We start from the raw sequence: 16,848 nt of genomic DNA, 5'->3' as shown, positions 1-16,848 counted from the left end.
GTGTAGTCCTTGAAAACCCAACAATCATGTGTCGGAAAACGGTGTTGGGACCGTCATCAGTTGGTATTAGCATTAGTGTATGCCGTAGTCGCAATACCGAGCTGCTGCTTCCCGGTATCATAAACAGTGTAAAAGCGCTGAAGCCAGCCAAATCCGTCTAGAACGCACAGGATGTTTGTAAGCCAGCCCCCAGCAGGATATCACGGGACGTACTTATGAAGTCTAGCCCAGTCCCGAATGAGGAACCAAGGTCAGACACAATGAGATAAATTTGGCCCTCATTTCCTCCCAGGGTGCTGTTCAGGGCACGCGGCCAGATTTGAGCATTAGGCGTGAACTCGTAGGTGACCTGTTTCCAAGAGATCGATTACAGTTAATCCGAGGATCATCGTACGAGAGCAATACTTACACCGCCGATGTTAAAGTACAAACTTTGAAGATTGTTGTATTGTTGTTGTGTGATAGTTAGGAGACCCGTGTTCCTGATTTACATAAAATAACAGAACATCATAGGTTCATCAAACTGAACTCACGGGTCCTGAACGGCGCCAGTTGCCTGCTGATAAGCCTGAAAGGCCTCTGAACACTTCGGTGAGCGTCATATATCACATTGGGACGTGTGTGCATACCAGTGGCTATGAGAAGAAGGGTGGTGCCAGTGTCCACAATGCCGGCTGTCGTGTTCAAGATTGTGTTGCCAGTGCCGTACGATACTGACTGATCGATACCCCAATACTGATGATCATCAAGTTAGTGAGCAGTACATGTTTGGTCGCGCTGTGTATTTACCCTTGAGGCCGGAGAGGTGGTAGTAAGCGGAACGGAGTTGATTGAGCTAGTGTATCTGGCATACGATGTCAGACAAGGTCGGAATCAAAAGAAATGTCTAACTTGGTGCTATCAGTCCCACCGAAGGTGAGCTCTCCATTGGATACGTTAGCGGTGGAGGACGGCTCGTAGAACACGCCGATTTCATTAGAGGAGATTGTCCCCTGACCGAATAAGTTATCGGTAACCGTAGGCACATCCAGCGTGTTAGACACAGTTCCCTGTGTAAGGTCTACAGGGCCGACACTGTAAAGACATCAGCACTACGGATTATTGCATCTCAGACCAAACCTTACCCCAATATACCATCGACGCCCTGGAACCCTTGTGCGGATGAAGCCACGCCAATTCCTTGGTTCTGAATAACCAAGCTTCCTAACGTCACGGTGTCGGTATCTGATTGACATTTAATTGGTGCGATTGTAGCCGAAAGAAGCGGGCCTTACATTCCTCTCCGGACATAGTCCCTGAACCATAACTAACATTCTAAGTTCCAGTCCGTTCTGTTAATAGTAGGATAAGACTCAGAATTGTGGGCTCACTATGGTGTTACCAGTGTCCTGACTGGAGCTTGTGGGATTGTATGGCAAGTTTGCGCCAACCCACGTGTTCGAACTACCTGAAATATCGTTGACATATAAATAAGTAGGCATACTTCACGTCACTGATTTTCCACTAACCCGTATCAATCAACAATGTATACTGGGTCGCTGGGTTTCCAACACCAACTTGCATGGTGTAAGTGACACCTGAATCGGTGACATCAATGCTAGAGTTTGCACTGGTACTGCTGCCTCCTGTGCCCGAAGGAACTGTAGTGGGTGGAACGGCAACGGTACCCTTATGGTGGTGACGTCGACTGTATTCCCCAACAGTAGCCGAGGGGGTATGGTGGGACTTGCCAGCTAGGAACTTCTGTGCGCGAGCGCGGTCGCGCTCAAGAAGCTCCTTGGCACCACCTTTGGCTGCACGCAGACGAGTCGCAAAGGGGATTCCGCGGATAACGACGTGTGACATGGTTCGAGTGGTTTAAGGTATCAAAGTTGAGGATTGAAAGTGAAACAATCGCGTCGAGTGACACTGTTTATATAGGGCTAGAGGTGGGTGCTAAGATAGGATTCTAGTCGTCACTAGTAGCCGGAGGATATATCGATGCTGTAAAGCATTGGCAGGGGAAAGAAGAACCCTTTCGAGAGGAGAACATCCCAGAAATAACCTTGCCACTGACATGGCATCATAGTATCCATCGTGCCCCAAGGAGCCACAATAACAACAACGCGAGAACCGTCACTGGAATGAGTATAGGCACCAACGTGGAGCATTTCAGATCCGAGGGGAGACCAGGGGTGCTATGCAGAAGGGTGAGATCCGAGGAGTGGGAACCTATTGACAATTTTCAGAGAAACAATCACTTTCCGTACCATGACACGTCTGTCATGAACTTAGAGCCACTGGCTATGCTTGCTTGCAGACGAGCGGCTCCCTTGAGGCAGAACCATTCGGCGAGGATAAATGGTAAAGCGGAGGCGGTGACCCGGAGGTTTGCATAGCCGTCCATGATAGCGAAGCTTCCATTCACTGTCGTATATCAAGCCAATGGTGACTGGTCTGAGCAAGACAGAGAAGGTTGTCGATAGTTGCCTATCCGGGCTACAACGCCAATCCCTCTTTCGGTTAATCCTGAGAGCCGTTTTCACGGTCAGTCATTTTGGTGGGAAGCATCACACTCAGCGCAGCTGAGCGCGGAAATAAATAAGGAGTTTGAATATGGCTCATCCATATTCCAGGCATTCGAAGTGATGCATTGCTACTTTTTGTAAAATTCCACCAGGCCAATAAAGCTTAATGAAGTCACATGCATGACCACAATCACTGCCTTGCGCTGCCTTACGGCAATAGCTACACTCCGACAAGTATTCTAAGTCCAGCGCGTCACGATTGAAAGCGCAAGATCTCTGGACAGTGCTCGAAACCAAACAGTAGCTATGATACGCACCTATTAGTAGGGCTCGTCGATGCGCGTCTCACATTCACTAGTACTCCAGGCTCAAATATATTTCGAAACTACCCAGAGCTCAGGGTAGCCTACAGCTTGGTGATCACTTCTCTCCTGCTGCCTTGGCGGTGGTTGATCTCCATAGACACGGTGAGAGCCATTTGGTCAACGACTGCAATGCAGTACTGCTTGTCCCTCCAACCAGCTTCTAAATTACCCTGGCCAATTGCAGAGGGGGCAGTCCAAACTTCAACGTGAGCATTGTGTCTTCCATGAGGATCAGTCAAAAATCGTGATTCGCTGTATAATCCAACCGTTCGAGAAGCGTAATCCTGCGATGAGGGGATACGAGCCTTGAATTCGACGGTCATGGTCACGGTCGGAAACCAACTAGAGAATAGAGTCAATCCTGCGTGACTAGAATACAAAACCGGACGAACCAATCTGATGTTCCTTGACTAGCTGGCTCTGAGTCAGGTAAGAGGGAAGGGAGGTTGCGGAACATGTCCCCAAAAAATGGGATAGACGAAGGCTTGATTTCATCTTCTGTTCTGGTTAGCTCACACCATGCACCCCACTCGACTCCTCCTCCGCCTATGATCTCGGTATCAGCTCGGGTCTGGCTGCGCATAGCATTCCGCGACAGGATGCTGCGGTCTATGGACCAATCCAGAAGTGAATGGAACTTCCAGGCACGCCTCATCCCATCTCGGACCGCCGCAGAAGGATGATTGTGCAGGGGTAGACGCCGAGCGTATGGTGATGGTGGCGCTAAACTGCGAGGAATACCGCCCGGCACGGGAGTAAGATCACCAAAGATAAGGTGGGATAATAGTCTGATGTCCCCCTGGCTCACATGGTCAACCGCACGGTAATAGCGAAGAGCGAGCCTGTCACTCACCCCCTGGACGAGGTCCGCTGAAAGATTGGTGAAATTCTTCCCTATCTTTTGGACGCTGACGCGCACTTCCGCAGGCCCAACATTCGTCGCACGAAGAAAATGGGCGGTAACGTGGATTGGATCTTTATGTGCTGTCTCCGATTGAAATCGAGTGCAAGCTTCTACTATCTGCCCCAATGAATAACCTAGTGGGATGCGTTACTACCGTGAAACGAACTTCAAAAGTGCAACATACATACCTCCTTGAGGAATTCTGAATAATGAGCGTGGCTCGCCTTCGCAATGAGCACACGGCTAGATATAACAAAAAAACTCACGACCCAATGACCCAGCTACTATCTAGCTCCGTTGCGTATGTAGCGGCTCCACTGCATCGCGAGGTTTCTGAAACATCTAAAGCTCGCACTAGTGGGACCATATAGACAATTTGAAAGTGAGAACGGTCATTGACTAGTATAGCTACAAGCTATAGGCAGGCCGCAGAAGGAAGGAACCAAACATTTCAAAACTCATATGTGGGGCCCCGCCCTAGCTTGTCGAATTTGCTAATCCTATCATATCTGCTATATATCGTTCCTGACGAAAAGCCGTGAAACACAGTACTTGGGAAGCTGAAAAGAGGAAGCCAGATCATTTGAGGGACGTCTATCTGGCTGCGTTCATATTTGACAATATAACTGTCCTGTCACCCATGTTATTGATATCCCGACGTACACGTAAAGCTACATTTTGACGTTCCTCGGCAGTTCCACAATCTGATCGAATCCAGGATACTCAGGAAGATTGAGCTGGAATTTCTCCTGCATTGCCCTGACAGCAGGTATGGATATCATTCCAGCGATTAAATTTCTCAACACTTACTTTGGCACGAAACGCCCTCCAAGGAAATGCCTTCCCGTGAAGTATTTCGCTCCTACCTTTGGTGCTGTCAAACTGATCAGGACGTCAGGATTCAGTCCGACACCTTCTGCATTTCCGCGTTCGACGTCCCATCCACTGGGAATATCTACCGAAACAATCGGGAGCCCGGATGCGGAGATGAGCTTCAGAGCATCCTCAAACGGTGCCCGGACTGGTGGTTTGAACGAAAAACCGAAAATGGCATCCAGAACAACGTTCGAGGACTGGAGGATGCGAGGCAGCTCCTCAGCAGATGCTGAAGGCGAGATGATAGGGATGTCCATATTAATGCATTGCTTTTGCAGGCGCTACTAGCCCCATTTAAGATGCTGTGTCAAATCAATAAAAACACCTGACGATGTGGGCTGACCTGATAGATGTCTTTCGAGCCTGGCTGTTAGGGGTTACATTTTGGGACCAGCGCTTCACTAGGCGGATGAGACTCACCTTGGGCATATATATTGTTGGCTCGTAACCAAACATTCCTGAACGATTCCAGCATTGGAGCAAAGGGTAGGTCACTCTGAGAGCATACCAAGATGTCTAGCTGCGACCAATCCATCTCCTCCCTGGTTTCCTGGTCCACAGCATACCAAGATTTTCGGATACTTTTCCTTGCTGTACACCGTAGCTAGCGTTTGGGCACAGGCCAAACCAGCCAGCTCCATCAACTGCAACACGGATCATGCTTGAGTATCCTCTGTCGATACAGTACCAGTGAAGCCCCGTGCCTGATCCAAACTGAACGCCCCAACCGCATTCATGAGCTCCTCATCAATCTATCCATTACACGGATCAGCTCGTGTCTAACAGGTAATGATAACATTCTGTGCACCTGTTGGGCTAGCTGCGCGGTGAGGAAACGGATGGACATGGGTAATTTCCAAGGGTGTGAAATTAAAATAATATCGCAATTGGGACAACTGGGAAGTCCAAATATAATATTGAATAATCGATAAACGCGCCGCAAAATATCGTAAGTAAGTATCAGTGTTGGCAAATATTATAACAGGATGGTGAGACAGTGAAAAATGATGATCGCGTACAGTAAAAATGCAGTAGACCACAGTACAACAACAGCAAGAATGTCTTTGGATCAAGGAGAAAAAATCGAGAGTTTGCCCCTGAGGTACAACATGTCAGACAGAACTTGACTTAGCACAAACCCGACGATGTTCTTCCCAGTCCTTTTTCTGATGTTCAGGAGAACAGTACTTCACCAACCGGCACTTGCTACAGACAAGCCCGTTATTGGTCGGAGTATCCCCACTGTCGGCGCTGCTCTGCGATCCTTCACTACTCTCGGCATACTGCGATGTTTCTTCGTTGAAACAGATGTTGCAGTCGATCCAGTTGCACATCTCCCGAGATCTCACCTTCCTCCCGTTCCGACGACCACGCTTTATCGACAATATTGCCGCGCCTTCGACGCCACAGCGAGGAAATCGTATCATTTCGCAGTCGTCGTTACAGCACGGGTTGGGACAACCACTAGGAAAGTCAAAGAATATTTCCTCTGATGGAACGAATAGTGGGTGCGTGAATAAAATTTGGGAATAGGAAGTCGTCTGATGGGAGAACAAGATGATGAAGGGCGGTCGTTTCTCGTAGAGAATAGCTCGGAAAGCGATATCAATCTGAGGAAAACATGGTGTGCGCCGTTGTTTGAGGAGAGTATGGCTCAGACGCATGTCTATGACCACATAATCAACGTCAACACACGGACTGGCAACGGATTGATGTCACGAACGATTGTACTGAATCTCGTTCTCCATGCTGGGTTTACACGTGCGCCCGAATGCATGTCGGCAGACGAGCTTAAAGTATTCTGTTACATCGTCCATCTCTTGGCGTTTCATGTCTGTGACAATGATGTATACATCGTCGCAGCCAAGGTCATGCATCCCTCTGAGCATCATCAGCTCAGGAAGCTAAGATTGTCCTCAGTTACGATAATCATGATCTAATCAGCCGACTTCTTACCATGGTAAATACAACGGGCATCATAGATAATTTTCGGTCTTGCATTGACCTGTGATGATACACATGTGTTGACCAAGTGCGATCCAGAGGGATCAGACGGCCGGTGTCGACTGTACGACAGAAGATGTTTTCTGGAAGGAAATCTCCTTTATTCCAGACGAGGACTTGGCGTCTAAGAGAGTTTGCGGCGTGTTTTCGCTCCCTAACACCTTGAAACCATTCCCAGTACGCGTCATTGCGGTGTTCAAGCCATTTGTCGATTAACATGTCTGTGGCATCATGGTCGAGCGTTTTGCATATCAGCTCGCTCATCGAGAGGGTGGGCTGTGATAGAGCCGAGTAATGCCTTTTCGCCATGGCTGAGTGTGGCACAACCTTCGATAATTTTGTGTATTGTCGTTAGTGTAACGAAAGGAAGATAACTCGGATGATGATGGGCTACATACAAGGGGCCTGTGAAAGAGATTGCTTACGGCAAGAACCACGAACACGCCGGCCCTAACTCACACCACACCGGATGACTAAGACTTTCAAAAGTGCTTTTCATTCAGCAATCGTTCACAATCTGGCATTAAAATCGTAATTCCTAACCATACCTCAAAGACAGTGTCTGCCAGAGCATGATAAGGAGAAACATATACCAGCCCAACTCCCTCCATAACATGGCCAACAACTCTCGTTCCTAGTGACAAGTTGCATGGCACGTTCCGGTATGGGGGCAAGCAGCATCTATGGCACTGTTAGCGAAAACCTTGGCAAATCTGGCAACCACGAATGTTACCTATCATGAGACGCAAGGGGGAAGTTTCGGAAAGACCCTCTCCTGCGGTAAGCAGAGAGTCGAGACTCTCGTGTTCTTCTATCTTCCTTCCACATGGACCCTGCCATGTTACCACCGTCCGATATCGTGCGGGAAGATAACTATTGCCGAAAATGTGGTTGGTAAGGTGGGCTATTATTTCAAGCTTTGCCTCCTGCGCATGGCAAAACTTAACGCGCTGCGTCACGGCAGGCGCCGCACTCTTGTGAGTGTAAACATAGCTAAACCACAAATGGAGTGGACGATCGGCTTCTCAAGGAGGTAAGGATCAAATTTCGTATCAGAAACCAATTACTCACCAATGACCAGCCTAAGAGCAGAATGGGGACATTTTCCTACACCTTCCATCAGCAGTTCTTCTAAATCATGACTCGGGTTGAGTCGTTGCCCGCTGTGGTTCTCCCAATATGACAGAGACCGATGCTTGGCCTCGACAAATCCCTGGCAGAATAGGTGCTCGAGCACATCCTCCAAGTCAGTTAACTTCTCGTTCTGAAACTCAAGTTCGACCAGCTGAGCCGTCGCGGGCTTGTTGCAGCGTGACGCTTGGTGATAAGTCAACCATAGCTCGTTGTGGGTCATCACGAGCAAGCAGATGGAGAAGAAAATGGGAGTCGAACGATGGCAAAGGCTTGAGATTCAGCACATCCGCTTTTATATACTTTTCCTTTGGCGTGCTAAATGTTTTTAGTAAGAGAATTGCCATGAAAACATTCCTTCCACAAACCGCCGACGATGAGCCTACCTCTTACGACAGTATTAGGTGTTTTACACGTATTATTTGGCCAAAAACATGCCAATCTGCTTTTACGTCGACGCTTAAAGCTTTCTTGACCCACCGAAACGAACACTGGAGGAGGATACGACACGTTCCTTCACCATTCGACATGCCACTAGCAGGTAGCAGGGTATTTATTGTATTGATCAGGCGCAATCTCCTAGTCGGATTTAAATTTAGTCACTGATGAGAGTCTAAGCTTATAATAGTACGTGAGGGAAAATGCGTTGGCGTACTCGTCACGTGGGTTGATTTTTTTCAATAAGCAGCTGACTACCTAGTCCCTTCGGGACCGCTGAAGCTTAACCTTAACCTTCAAAGCTTGTGGCACTAAGGCCTGGAATTCTGGAATTTTCAGTGAGAGTCTGGTTACTTCGGTACCATATGCTTGCCTCTGAATCGTCGGTAAGTACTGGGAAAAGCCTCACGCATGAACGTAAAGACAGGAGTCCTGCCTTGCGACGTTGACAACTGAGTCTTCTATCACCGCCGCGTCGGGAGACTCGATAAAAATCTGACTTTTCTCATAGTAACCCAAAGCCGAGCATTGCAAGAGAACCAGCTTTCGACAAGTCGCCTTTATCTTTGGTGCGTGTTTATCATCACTGTCTCTTTAGATTGTTACCACTTCGTACTAAGTATCAGCGGCCAGCGGATTCCGAGAGAATGAAGCAGCATGTGCGTGTGATCTTCGGATGCCATGTGTGACAGCGCCACATCATCTTTGACAACGCCGGGGCTTTACCATAATAAAGAAGGAACAACCGTCTTCCAAACTCTTCCTTCTATTCAGTCTGCCTAGGGGAGACTAGGGCTTTGCCGGACCTGTGATACCAAGCGCGTATGCGCCAGGTATGTACACACGATTTCCCTTGCTATTTAACCTTGTGATCTCGACTCTCACCGCATGCACTTCCGTCGCTAATAAACCCCCTACTTGGAGCGACCTCTACGCATGCTTTATATCTTTCCGCGATAGTATCGAAGGCGCGGATGTTTTTTGCCCTGGAGTGTTCACAGGCACAAAGATATCTTCACATTCTCGACTTCGATCACGATTGTGCACATGTATGCATTCCGGTTAACGCACTGTGCCGTCACCAAACTCGATAACCCCGCAATGACACCTCTAGCGACAGGAACGCTCAACCGACTGGCTTATGCGCTGTACTCCCGGGTAGTCCACCTGTGGCCTATCATGAATTTTTGGTTTTTTTTCCTCTGCAGATCGAGGCACGAAGCCATCAGTCCAATACCAGCATCTACATGCCTTCGCGTGTCGGTCTTGTTAAGCGAATGTGCAAGCGATGGGGGTTGTATTTTTCCCCTCTTGCCCACTATCCTCCATGACTTCTCTACAACTCAGATCCGAGCTGTTTGTGCTGGATACGCCTCCACGTCATGGTTTGCCTGGACTTAAGATGACCGCCAAACGATACTATACACCTTTTTCAGACTCTCGAGGACTGACACTTCTGTTTGCGCATGGAGTGGGCGCACGTCAGTAAGCTTTTGTTTTCTCAACTACACTTGGCTGACTTTCATGGATTGTGTAGACAAGGAGCATTGGGAGCCGATGCTTCGGTATCTGTTCTCCCACCAGAACTTGGAACAGTCGTCCAATCGTATACGTGAAGCCTGGTGTTTCGACTGGTTGAACCATGGGGATGCCGCTATAATCAACGAGGCTGCACTCAAGCGCCGCCCGCCGGGGGATGTTTGTGAGTCCGACAACGGAACCCCTTATTACTTTCCTCATATGCATATCTACTCCAGCTATAGCGGAATGGGCAGCAGCAATTGCATCCTTTGTGAGATCACCGTTTCTCAAGGGACACAGACTGGTTGGCTTTGGACACTCGGCGGGTTCCAGTGCGATGTCAGTTATCCTATTTCCCACACACTTCGCAGAGGCTGACCTTTATATTAGAATACTCTCCACACGCGCATTTCCCTTGCGGAATCAACCCTTCATTGCGGTGTTTTTGCTTGAACCTTCGATGCTTTCGCGCGAATTGTGGATGTCTCACTTGCTGGAAGGAGAGACATTAATGAGAAGGAGCACCCGTGCTACTCTTCGTCGGCGTAATATGTTTAACACTCGGGAAGAGGCTGCCAATTACTTTCGAGAACGGAAGCCATGGACAGGATATGATCCTGATGTATTTGATGTTTTCACAGTGAGTGGTTTTAGTATTTACGAATTCTGAATTGTCAACTTCAGTCGGCCGTGTCTAGCAACACAGTTTTCACTCAGTTGTCATACAAAATGGCAGCGAAGAGGAAACCAAAGTCACTTTTAAATGCGACATGCATCATGAAGCGCTTGCTTATCAGGACATCGAAAGCCATTTTGAAGCTACTGACCAGTATACCCGCGTTTGCCGCGTGGTTCCTGTACACATTGTGTTCGGAACCATTCACGATTACGTGTAAGCCAGTATTCAGCGTGGTTCCTACTTCTCCTGATTCGCTCCCTCCTAACAGTCCATCTTATTACCAAGACTGCATGACGGACGTCTCCCAGGGGAGATCTCCGGCATCTGTAAGAAGGGTCCCTGGAGCTGGCCATGGCGTAAGCCGTCCAACTTTGATGGCTGGGCGATTCTTATGTATGAACAGATACTTCAACAAGCTCCCGAAGCCCTTGCAAGGGCAATATCTGTCGGCCTGAATTCAATTACGACGGATTCGACCTCGCATCTCCTGCATCGACTGTGATCGTCAATAACCTTCGCAAATACCCAATGATGTATACGTAACAGACTACGGGCAACTCAAACACGCAACCCGCTCATGTACCTTTTCTCTTCAAGGTTGGGAATGGCCGGACAAGCTTTCGTCCATGTGATGTAGTGATACGTATCCAGCTAGGACGTACTTAAAATGATTTACTTCCCAAGTCTCCACATGCTATCCTTGACATTGACCAAGCCTTCTCTTCGAGCAGCTTCCATAAAGCTCCCAAGTTGTTCCACAGTGCGATCGTAGCCAGGTGCAAACTTGAGCATTGATTGTATTCGATCCAGCGGCAGCGAACCCAGATTTGTAAGCATTCCCTCGATGAACTTGGCGCCATTTTGCTGTAAGATCAACTGCGACAAGTGCAAACGATAATAAAGGCATACCTTCCAGTACATTTTCATTTGTTCGGCCTGCTGCTGCTGCGCGCTCATCACTGGCGGTAACTCCCCCGCTTCTGCTATTGTTCAAGGTAAGTAACGGGATATTCTACGTCAAAAGATGAACGAACCAGGCTTAGGTGCTTGTGGTCTACTTCCTGGTGTAGGGCCCTCGGCAACACTAAGCAGCCGGAAAACACCCTCCGAGTCTTCTTTCAAAACATGCATGTCTACCCAAGTAGCAAGGGCTTTGACAGCTGCATTCCGATTGACGGAGCCGACACGGAGGACGAGTTCATCTACTGTCCATATGTCTGTTATAGGGGGCGAATTAGTGCCATCATGCGGCTGTGTGAAGGCTCACTTACCCTTCTCAGAGAAAAGTTCAATGAATGCGGCTTCCAAGGGGGGCACATCAGCTTCCAATGTCCTGTCTTCGAGCTCGAGCTGAAGATGAACCCGGCCGAGATGCGGTAACCAACGGAGGACCTTATCAGGTTTGAATACAGAGAACTCTGTGGCATATTGCTCTTGCAGGCTATACTGGTTCAGAGCCAGGATCAATTACAGGAAAAGAACGTACATCTGGAATTGCCCTGGCATGACCATGTCACTAGACTCGAGCGCGGGCCAGAAATGTCGAGATATAATTGTGGGATGCATTGAACTCTGTGCTTCAAATGGTGGCTCTGTACCTCGTCATACACATAATAACGACTTACTGCTTTCTGTGATTGCACATGTTGGTCTACGCGGCGCGAATCTGTCATATCTCGCAGCATGACTTCACAGACCTGCAACGCAGCTTCGCCAAATCGAATCTTCAAAATCTCGACATTACGACGCTGTATGCACCTTCTTGAGCATATCTACCAAAGTCGGGTGTTGATAACTAACCTCGCGGTCAAAATTTCCATCCTTCACCGCCAGCAGGCGTTGTGCTAGCAGTACTTGCAGTTCCTTGACGAATAGGTCCTTCGTATCATATATGCTGACTATGGTGCTGATGACGTCGCTTGACTTGCTCGCGCGGAAATCCGGCCCTGCATCAATGGGTTCAGGATTCCACTCAGGATCAGAATAGTTCTCCATCTCGGGCTGTTGAAGGGGCTGAATTGGTTCGTTGTCGTCGACCAGCGAGTCCCCACTCTCTCCATCTCCGACCAAGCTTGCTACTATGCACCGTATGGTGTCAGGCCGATCTCTGACCAAACACGCAGATGTCATCCGCTGTTCCTAAGTCCAACATCGCGTGTACGTACCGGAGATATCTTCTTGTGGGATCTGCTACTTTAAATAGGAGCACTCCAGGAGGATCGACGATTCTGAGACACTTGATCGTCGAGACATAATGCGTCAGAATATCTTTCGTATCTGCGCCCGGGTGAAGGAGACGCTTGTTGTTACTGGGGGCCACGATCAGATTTATTGCTGCAGTCGACAATTGTGAAGCATGACGCGACATACGCTTGCCGTAGTGCTTGTACGAGGTCCGCACGTTGATCGACACGTGCCAAGCACTCCTGCGTGCACAACAGAGATCAAAAAAAATATTGACTACAGAATTCAAACCAACCTTCAGGTCTTGGAGGGCGCCTACAGAATCCGGGAAATCGACAATGATATCAAAAATTTCCTTCGTCCTGCAAATCAAGTTATTACGACTTACGGCTAAGACCAAAACCCTCACCTTAGGTTGCAAAGCGTCTTGTGCATATGGAAGTCGAACCTTGACCCTACGCCTTGCATCATTGTCTTAGCCTCATCAGCTGAGTGAGTTGTGAGTCAGCAGCCGGGACGACTGAAAATGAATCACCATTGGTTGCTCCTCTTGCAAATGGATATAGCATCCATGGCACAATTTTATCGATCATCCAGGCCCGAAGGGTCGCAAGCATGGGTTCTGACCACTTTCCGGCACACGTTTCTACTACATATGATTCGATGAACTCGTATCCTATACTTGCGATAAGGGTCTCATAGCGGTCGATGAGGCTAAGAGTGTCAAAGGCTTGCCACAGGACGCGGTCTTGAGGGTCCTGCGACTGGGATACAGTACGCTGCAGCGTAGCTGAAACAAGAGCCTTGATTCCCCGAGCGAAAGATGGAGGAAGAACAGAAAAAATGTGAGTTTGGAAAGCGAGAGTGTAGGCGGATATCATCGTTGGTCCGAGACTAAGGTACATTGAATATGTGTTAGCCTTGGCAAAGTACATGATACGTACTCTGCGGTTGGTTTCCACGCGTTGTACCACTCGACCAGACGGTATACGAGCGATTGTATGTTTTCTGTGTCGGAATTACTCTATCATGAAGCATTTAGCATGACCATACATTGCAGGGATACAGAAACTTTAACCTCGTAAAGCGTCATATACACCTCAACTTCTCGGGTGATCAAGTGCTGGCTCTTTCGCATGTCCTCTTCATCCTCAGAAAAAACACAATATGAGAAATGAATAGTCTCACCAAGGAAAACCTCCATCGTGACAGGTAACCTCCTGCACTCGCCGACAACGCCAAATGCTGCCCTCACTTGATTCAAATCTGACCCGGACTCAGTGATAATACGGTAAAGTGACCAAATTTACCGACCATATTGCTTTTGTGGCGCAGGGTCATTCAAATCTCGCGGTTTAAGGAACTCTATGGCCAGAGTCCACGCCTGAACGCAAAGTTGGAACATGTTTATGCAAGGTAATTGACATAACATACCTCGCTGAAAGCTAGTAGACCAGATATTCCTGGCTCGCTGCGATTAAGGCGGTTGAATGACTCTTGCCATTTGGCTGCAACTTGAGCTCGTACAGCAGCCGATGCCATCAACGGTCAAGCAGTACCAAGTTGTTGTACTAGTACTCAATTGTCATTGAAGGCTTGTCCGTAATATTAAGTCTTGATATTACGTAACCATGTACCAGTTTTTTTAGCCAAATAAAAATCGTTTATCGTTTAGCCAATTAAAAAATTCAATCGTTCACCGTTTACCTCGTTGGGCCGTTGGACAAAGGAACAGCTATCTCCGGGAGACTTATGGTGTGCCACTGTGGTTATTGGTGTAGCCTTTTACTAAAGTTTCAAGTTGGTTTTCATTGAACGTTGAACCGCCTCATTAAAATAATTGCACCATAGAGTTCACCAATCTTTCAGCGCTTATCCAGTACGTTCCTCATGGCGACGCTTCGCTGATATTCCAATGTTGCATAAAAATGCATCATATCCGTCGACACAGTGGTGGGTGGCAGCCCAAGAATATTGAGAGGAGGCACATAGGGAAGTATTTTCTGCGTACATCGATTACAGTAAGTTGACAATAGCCTGAGTAATTGGTCGGCGCCACAGCATGTGCTTTGCACTCGCCCGGGGTCGCTGACCGGCCGGTAGAAAACTCCTCATGGCACCCGACACGTTCACGATCAAGTGAACGTTGCCGACGATCATAGACTTTCACGCCCTTTGCGTTTACTGAACGAACATGCGGTCCCTGACCAGCAGCACACTACTTTGCAGCCTTCGCATCAGACTGATATTTAGGTTCTACACGTTCGATGCTGATCTTTACGTTCTACATTATTGTGTAATCTAGTGGGTTCCTAACCACCCCACGGAGTCGTAGGTGGCCAAGAACAAGGTACGTGCGTCTGTTCCTATGTAACTCGGGTTAGTTAAAGGTAAAATTGCAGCTGACAAGGTTTTTGAGGTCCTGTTATTACGTTCCATTCACGTTCTGGGAACAGGGCACTCGTCACTTCGCGCACCGCCAACCCCGTGGCTTACAACTGGGTGTGAAAACTAAACTAATTAATTAACACACCAGTATGTGTAGGTTCTTGTTTTGAATGTGAAATGGTCGCTGCTTTTTGTCACGCATGTGGTAAATCGGGGCATTGTCGAGTCCGAAGGGAAGTTAAATCATTGATGTTCTCCCATATATGATTAACAAGGTTGCAACTGATTATTATTGTTTCGATAAAGGCTTTCGTGACTCGTGAGATCACGATTATTTCTCTTCCATGTCCATAACCCTCGACGACCGCGACCTCACTTATGATGGTTCATGGTTTCTTGGTGGTGCAGCCCTATACGAATATGATAACACTACCACGGCGACGGTTACGGCAGGCTCGACGGCCTTGATCAATTTTACTGGTCGGTGCCATCTTTCTGGCATTGTAGAGCTTGTCTCCTTGTACTGACGTGGACGCCATGCGCAATTAGGGATCAGCATTAGCGTCTTTGGTACCATTGGTCCGAGCAATATTGGGACTGGAGCCCCAGTCTCATCATACCAGATTGATAATCAACCTGCGGTGATTTTTACAGCTCCTGTCCAAGGAGATACTCTGTATCACTACAACTTTTTTACTTCTTCGACGTTGGGCAATGGTCCACATCAACTAATAATCACCAATCTCAACCAATCCAGCTATCTATGGCTTGACTATGTTCAGTATACCCCTTTGTCAGGTAATATTTACTATATCATAAATCATGACATATCTGATCGTGGATGCCAGCGACTTCATCTAGCTCATCATCTAGCTCATCATCTACCAATAGCCAACAACCAATTACAATTACAACTTCGTCTCCGTCTACGTCTTCGGGTGCTCCCAAGTCCCAAACTGACCCATCGTCCTCGTACTCGTCATGGACACTAGCGGCGGCATCTAGTTTGTTATCTCCCAATACCCAGCAACAAACCACAACGTCGTCTTCGACTGCTCCCGGGACACAAACTGACCCATCCTCATCCTCATCGTCCTCGCCAGTGCCTCAAACTTCAGTGCAAACCACCGATAAAAATTATGTATCAGTAATTGGAGGGGTAGTCGGAGGGGTAGTACTGGTTGTGGTCGCGCAAGCGCTGATTTATTACCTGCGGAGACGACGCGATACTCGAGCACTGGTCGAAGAGAGAAGTGTGTTGATTCCCTATAATGGAGGTTCAGATTCTAATTTTTATCTGCAGACACAGATGTGGACAATGCTCATCGAAACCCAGCTGAAGCTTCAGTATCTGAAGTTCGCAGCAACGACAATTTTTCTCTGATGTCGAGCGCTCCTCTCGTTCGAACCAGCGATTGGCCCCGTTCAAAACGGTCCCAGTACTCTTCTGTTGTCTCACCGTCTGTCGTGGGCATTAGGAGCATGAGTTATGCCGAGGACTTGGAGGCCGATACCTTTTTGCCTCGCCAGATAGTCAGCGAGGAACAAGTTTATCTACATGAAGACGGTGGTGTCCGTGTAGCTGGTGGTCGGCTTCGTGAACAGGCGGAGGATATTCCTCCTGAGTATCGAGAGTATGATTGATTTGTGTAACTTGCACAATGGGGATGCATTCACTTTTCTGCCAAAATTCACACTCCTCAAAGCGATGTCGTACAACTAATCCAGCACAAAGAACCTCTGATTATTTTGCTGATCCGACGGCCTGAGGAGAGAAATGCCGTTTAGCAGAACAATGATAACAATGCTCGATGTCCATCTCGCTGGTGCCCCAGCACTTATACGGACCGC

The 16,848-nt window shown here is 48.1% G+C and overlaps 8 protein-coding genes across 8 annotated transcripts; 2 read left to right on the top strand and 6 right to left on the bottom strand.

The window, feature by feature from the left end:
• Positions 1–56: 56 nt before the first annotated feature.
• Positions 57–1,845, bottom strand: DEU56DRAFT_908289 (acid protease; the record flags this gene model as incomplete). Its single annotated transcript, XM_041356979.1, has 11 exons — positions 57–157; positions 214–349; positions 410–482; positions 534–579; positions 630–735; positions 790–844; positions 892–1,074; positions 1,125–1,224; positions 1,275–1,314; positions 1,371–1,447; positions 1,509–1,845. 11 exons carry the CDS (start codon positions 1,843–1,845, stop codon positions 57–59), a joined length of 1,254 nt encoding a protein of 417 aa, XP_041213217.1.
• A 935-nt stretch (positions 1,846–2,780) lies between these two features.
• On the bottom strand, positions 2,781–4,221 carry DEU56DRAFT_551840 (thioesterase-like superfamily-domain-containing protein). The gene is made up of 5 exons (XM_041346763.1): positions 4,046–4,221; positions 3,965–3,978; positions 3,726–3,910; positions 3,265–3,671; positions 2,781–3,214 (listed from the first exon to the last, which is right to left on the bottom strand). The coding sequence occupies exons 1-5, from the start codon at positions 4,141–4,143 to the stop codon at positions 2,914–2,916; spliced, it is 1,005 nt and encodes a 334-aa protein (XP_041213216.1). The 5' UTR covers positions 4,144–4,221; the 3' UTR covers positions 2,781–2,913.
• Position 4,222: 1 nt separating this feature from the next.
• Positions 4,223–5,631, bottom strand: DEU56DRAFT_551715 (YjeF N-terminal domain-like protein). The gene is made up of 7 exons (XM_041346762.1): positions 5,461–5,631; positions 5,357–5,404; positions 5,161–5,296; positions 5,073–5,110; positions 4,996–5,019; positions 4,587–4,933; positions 4,223–4,535 (listed from the first exon to the last, which is right to left on the bottom strand). The coding sequence occupies exons 1-7, from the start codon at positions 5,497–5,499 to the stop codon at positions 4,448–4,450; spliced, it is 720 nt and encodes a 239-aa protein (XP_041213215.1). The 5' UTR covers positions 5,500–5,631; the 3' UTR covers positions 4,223–4,447.
• Positions 5,512–7,064, bottom strand: DEU56DRAFT_777921 (uncharacterized protein). Its single transcript, XM_041351798.1, has 3 exons — positions 6,609–7,064; positions 6,376–6,556; positions 5,512–6,318 (listed from the first exon to the last, which is right to left on the bottom strand). The coding sequence occupies exons 1-3, from the start codon at positions 6,963–6,965 to the stop codon at positions 5,765–5,767; spliced, it is 1,092 nt and encodes a 363-aa protein (XP_041213214.1). The 5' UTR covers positions 6,966–7,064; the 3' UTR covers positions 5,512–5,764.
• Positions 7,065–7,133: 69 nt separating this feature from the next.
• On the bottom strand, positions 7,134–8,219 carry DEU56DRAFT_777917 (uncharacterized protein). The gene is made up of 3 exons (XM_041351797.1): positions 7,728–8,219; positions 7,390–7,677; positions 7,134–7,337 (listed from the first exon to the last, which is right to left on the bottom strand). Exons 1-3 carry the CDS (start codon positions 8,008–8,010, stop codon positions 7,291–7,293), a joined length of 618 nt encoding a protein of 205 aa, XP_041213213.1. The 5' UTR covers positions 8,011–8,219; the 3' UTR covers positions 7,134–7,290.
• A 1,333-nt stretch (positions 8,220–9,552) lies between these two features.
• DEU56DRAFT_728047 (Alpha/beta hydrolase fold-1) lies at positions 9,553–10,927 on the top strand (the record flags this gene model as incomplete). Its single annotated transcript, XM_041348024.1, has 7 exons — positions 9,553–9,706; positions 9,763–9,927; positions 9,983–10,085; positions 10,137–10,386; positions 10,445–10,638; positions 10,694–10,781; positions 10,829–10,927. 7 exons carry the CDS (start codon positions 9,553–9,555, stop codon positions 10,925–10,927), a joined length of 1,053 nt encoding a protein of 350 aa, XP_041213212.1.
• Positions 10,928–11,097: 170 nt separating this feature from the next.
• On the bottom strand, positions 11,098–14,151 carry DEU56DRAFT_869041 (uncharacterized protein; the record flags this gene model as incomplete). Its single annotated transcript, XM_041355528.1, has 17 exons — positions 11,098–11,274; positions 11,335–11,408; positions 11,460–11,642; positions 11,697–11,866; positions 11,912–11,997; positions 12,051–12,173; positions 12,226–12,532; positions 12,591–12,734; positions 12,796–12,851; positions 12,905–12,971; positions 13,019–13,097; positions 13,145–13,503; positions 13,554–13,633; positions 13,688–13,752; positions 13,798–13,875; positions 13,924–13,993; positions 14,044–14,151. The coding sequence occupies 17 exons, from the start codon at positions 14,149–14,151 to the stop codon at positions 11,098–11,100; spliced, it is 2,226 nt and encodes a 741-aa protein (XP_041213211.1).
• A 1,106-nt stretch (positions 14,152–15,257) lies between these two features.
• DEU56DRAFT_551478 (uncharacterized protein) lies at positions 15,258–16,679 on the top strand. Its single transcript, XM_041346761.1, has 4 exons — positions 15,258–15,477; positions 15,547–15,795; positions 15,846–16,250; positions 16,301–16,679. The coding sequence occupies exons 1-4, from the start codon at positions 15,342–15,344 to the stop codon at positions 16,639–16,641; spliced, it is 1,131 nt and encodes a 376-aa protein (XP_041213210.1). The 5' UTR covers positions 15,258–15,341; the 3' UTR covers positions 16,642–16,679.
• Positions 16,680–16,848: the final 169 nt, after the last annotated feature.

The sequence above is a fragment of the Suillus clintonianus genome, assembly GCF_016758775.1.
Source record: "Suillus clintonianus strain FC179 chromosome Unknown DEU56scaffold_8, whole genome shotgun sequence".
Lineage (NCBI taxonomy): Eukaryota > Fungi > Basidiomycota > Agaricomycetes > Boletales > Suillaceae > Suillus > Suillus clintonianus.
Note: the sequence above shows the minus strand (reverse complement) of the source record. Positions and strands in the feature narration are given on the sequence as shown.

Bases quoted from the DNA above. Each gene is read 5' to 3' on its own strand.
- DEU56DRAFT_551840 (XM_041346763.1), bottom strand. From the start codon at position 4,143: ATGGTCCCACTAGTGCGAGCTTTAGATGTTTCAGAAACCTCGCGATGC. The intron at 3,672-3,725 runs GTGAGTGACAGG...CATGTGAGCCAG, and splicing joins CAGCGGACCTCGTCCAGGGG to GGGGACATCAGACTATTATC. The intron at 3,215-3,264 runs GTTCGTCCGGTT...TCTATTCTCTAG, and splicing joins AGTCAAGGAACATCAGATTG to TTGGTTTCCGACCGTGACCA.
- DEU56DRAFT_551715 (XM_041346762.1), bottom strand. From the start codon at position 5,499: ATGTCCATCCGTTTCCTCACCGCGCAGCTAGCCCAACAG. The intron at 5,297-5,356 runs GCACGGGGCTTC...TCCGTGTTGCAG, and splicing joins GGGCGTTCAGTTTGGATCAG to TTGATGGAGCTGGCTGGTTT. The intron at 5,020-5,072 runs GTGAGTCTCATC...AACCCCTAACAG, and splicing joins CAACAATATATATGCCCAAG to CCAGGCTCGAAAGACATCTA.
- DEU56DRAFT_777921 (XM_041351798.1), bottom strand. From the start codon at position 6,965: ATGGCGAAAAGGCATTACTCGGCTCTATCACAGCCCACCCTCTCGATG. The intron at 6,557-6,608 runs GTAAGAAGTCGG...GGACAATCTTAG, and splicing joins TGCCCGTTGTATTTACCATG to CTTCCTGAGCTGATGATGCT. The intron at 6,319-6,375 runs GTTCGTGACATC...ATGTGGTCATAG, and splicing joins GAACGAGATTCAGTACAATC to ACATGCGTCTGAGCCATACT.
- DEU56DRAFT_777917 (XM_041351797.1), bottom strand. From the start codon at position 8,010: ATGACCCACAACGAGCTATGGTTGACTTATCACCAAGCGTCACGCTGC. The intron at 7,678-7,727 runs GTGAGTAATTGG...CTCCTTGAGAAG, and splicing joins TGCTCTTAGGCTGGTCATTG to CCGATCGTCCACTCCATTTG. The intron at 7,338-7,389 runs GTAACATTCGTG...ACAGTGCCATAG, and splicing joins CCCCTTGCGTCTCATGATAG to ATGCTGCTTGCCCCCATACC.
- DEU56DRAFT_551478 (XM_041346761.1), top strand. From the start codon at position 15,342: ATGTCCATAACCCTCGACGACCGCGACCTCACTTATGATGGTTCATGG. The intron at 15,478-15,546 runs GTCGGTGCCATC...ATGCGCAATTAG, and splicing joins GGCCTTGATCAATTTTACTG to GGATCAGCATTAGCGTCTTT. The intron at 15,796-15,845 runs GTAATATTTACT...CGTGGATGCCAG, and splicing joins TCAGTATACCCCTTTGTCAG to CGACTTCATCTAGCTCATCA.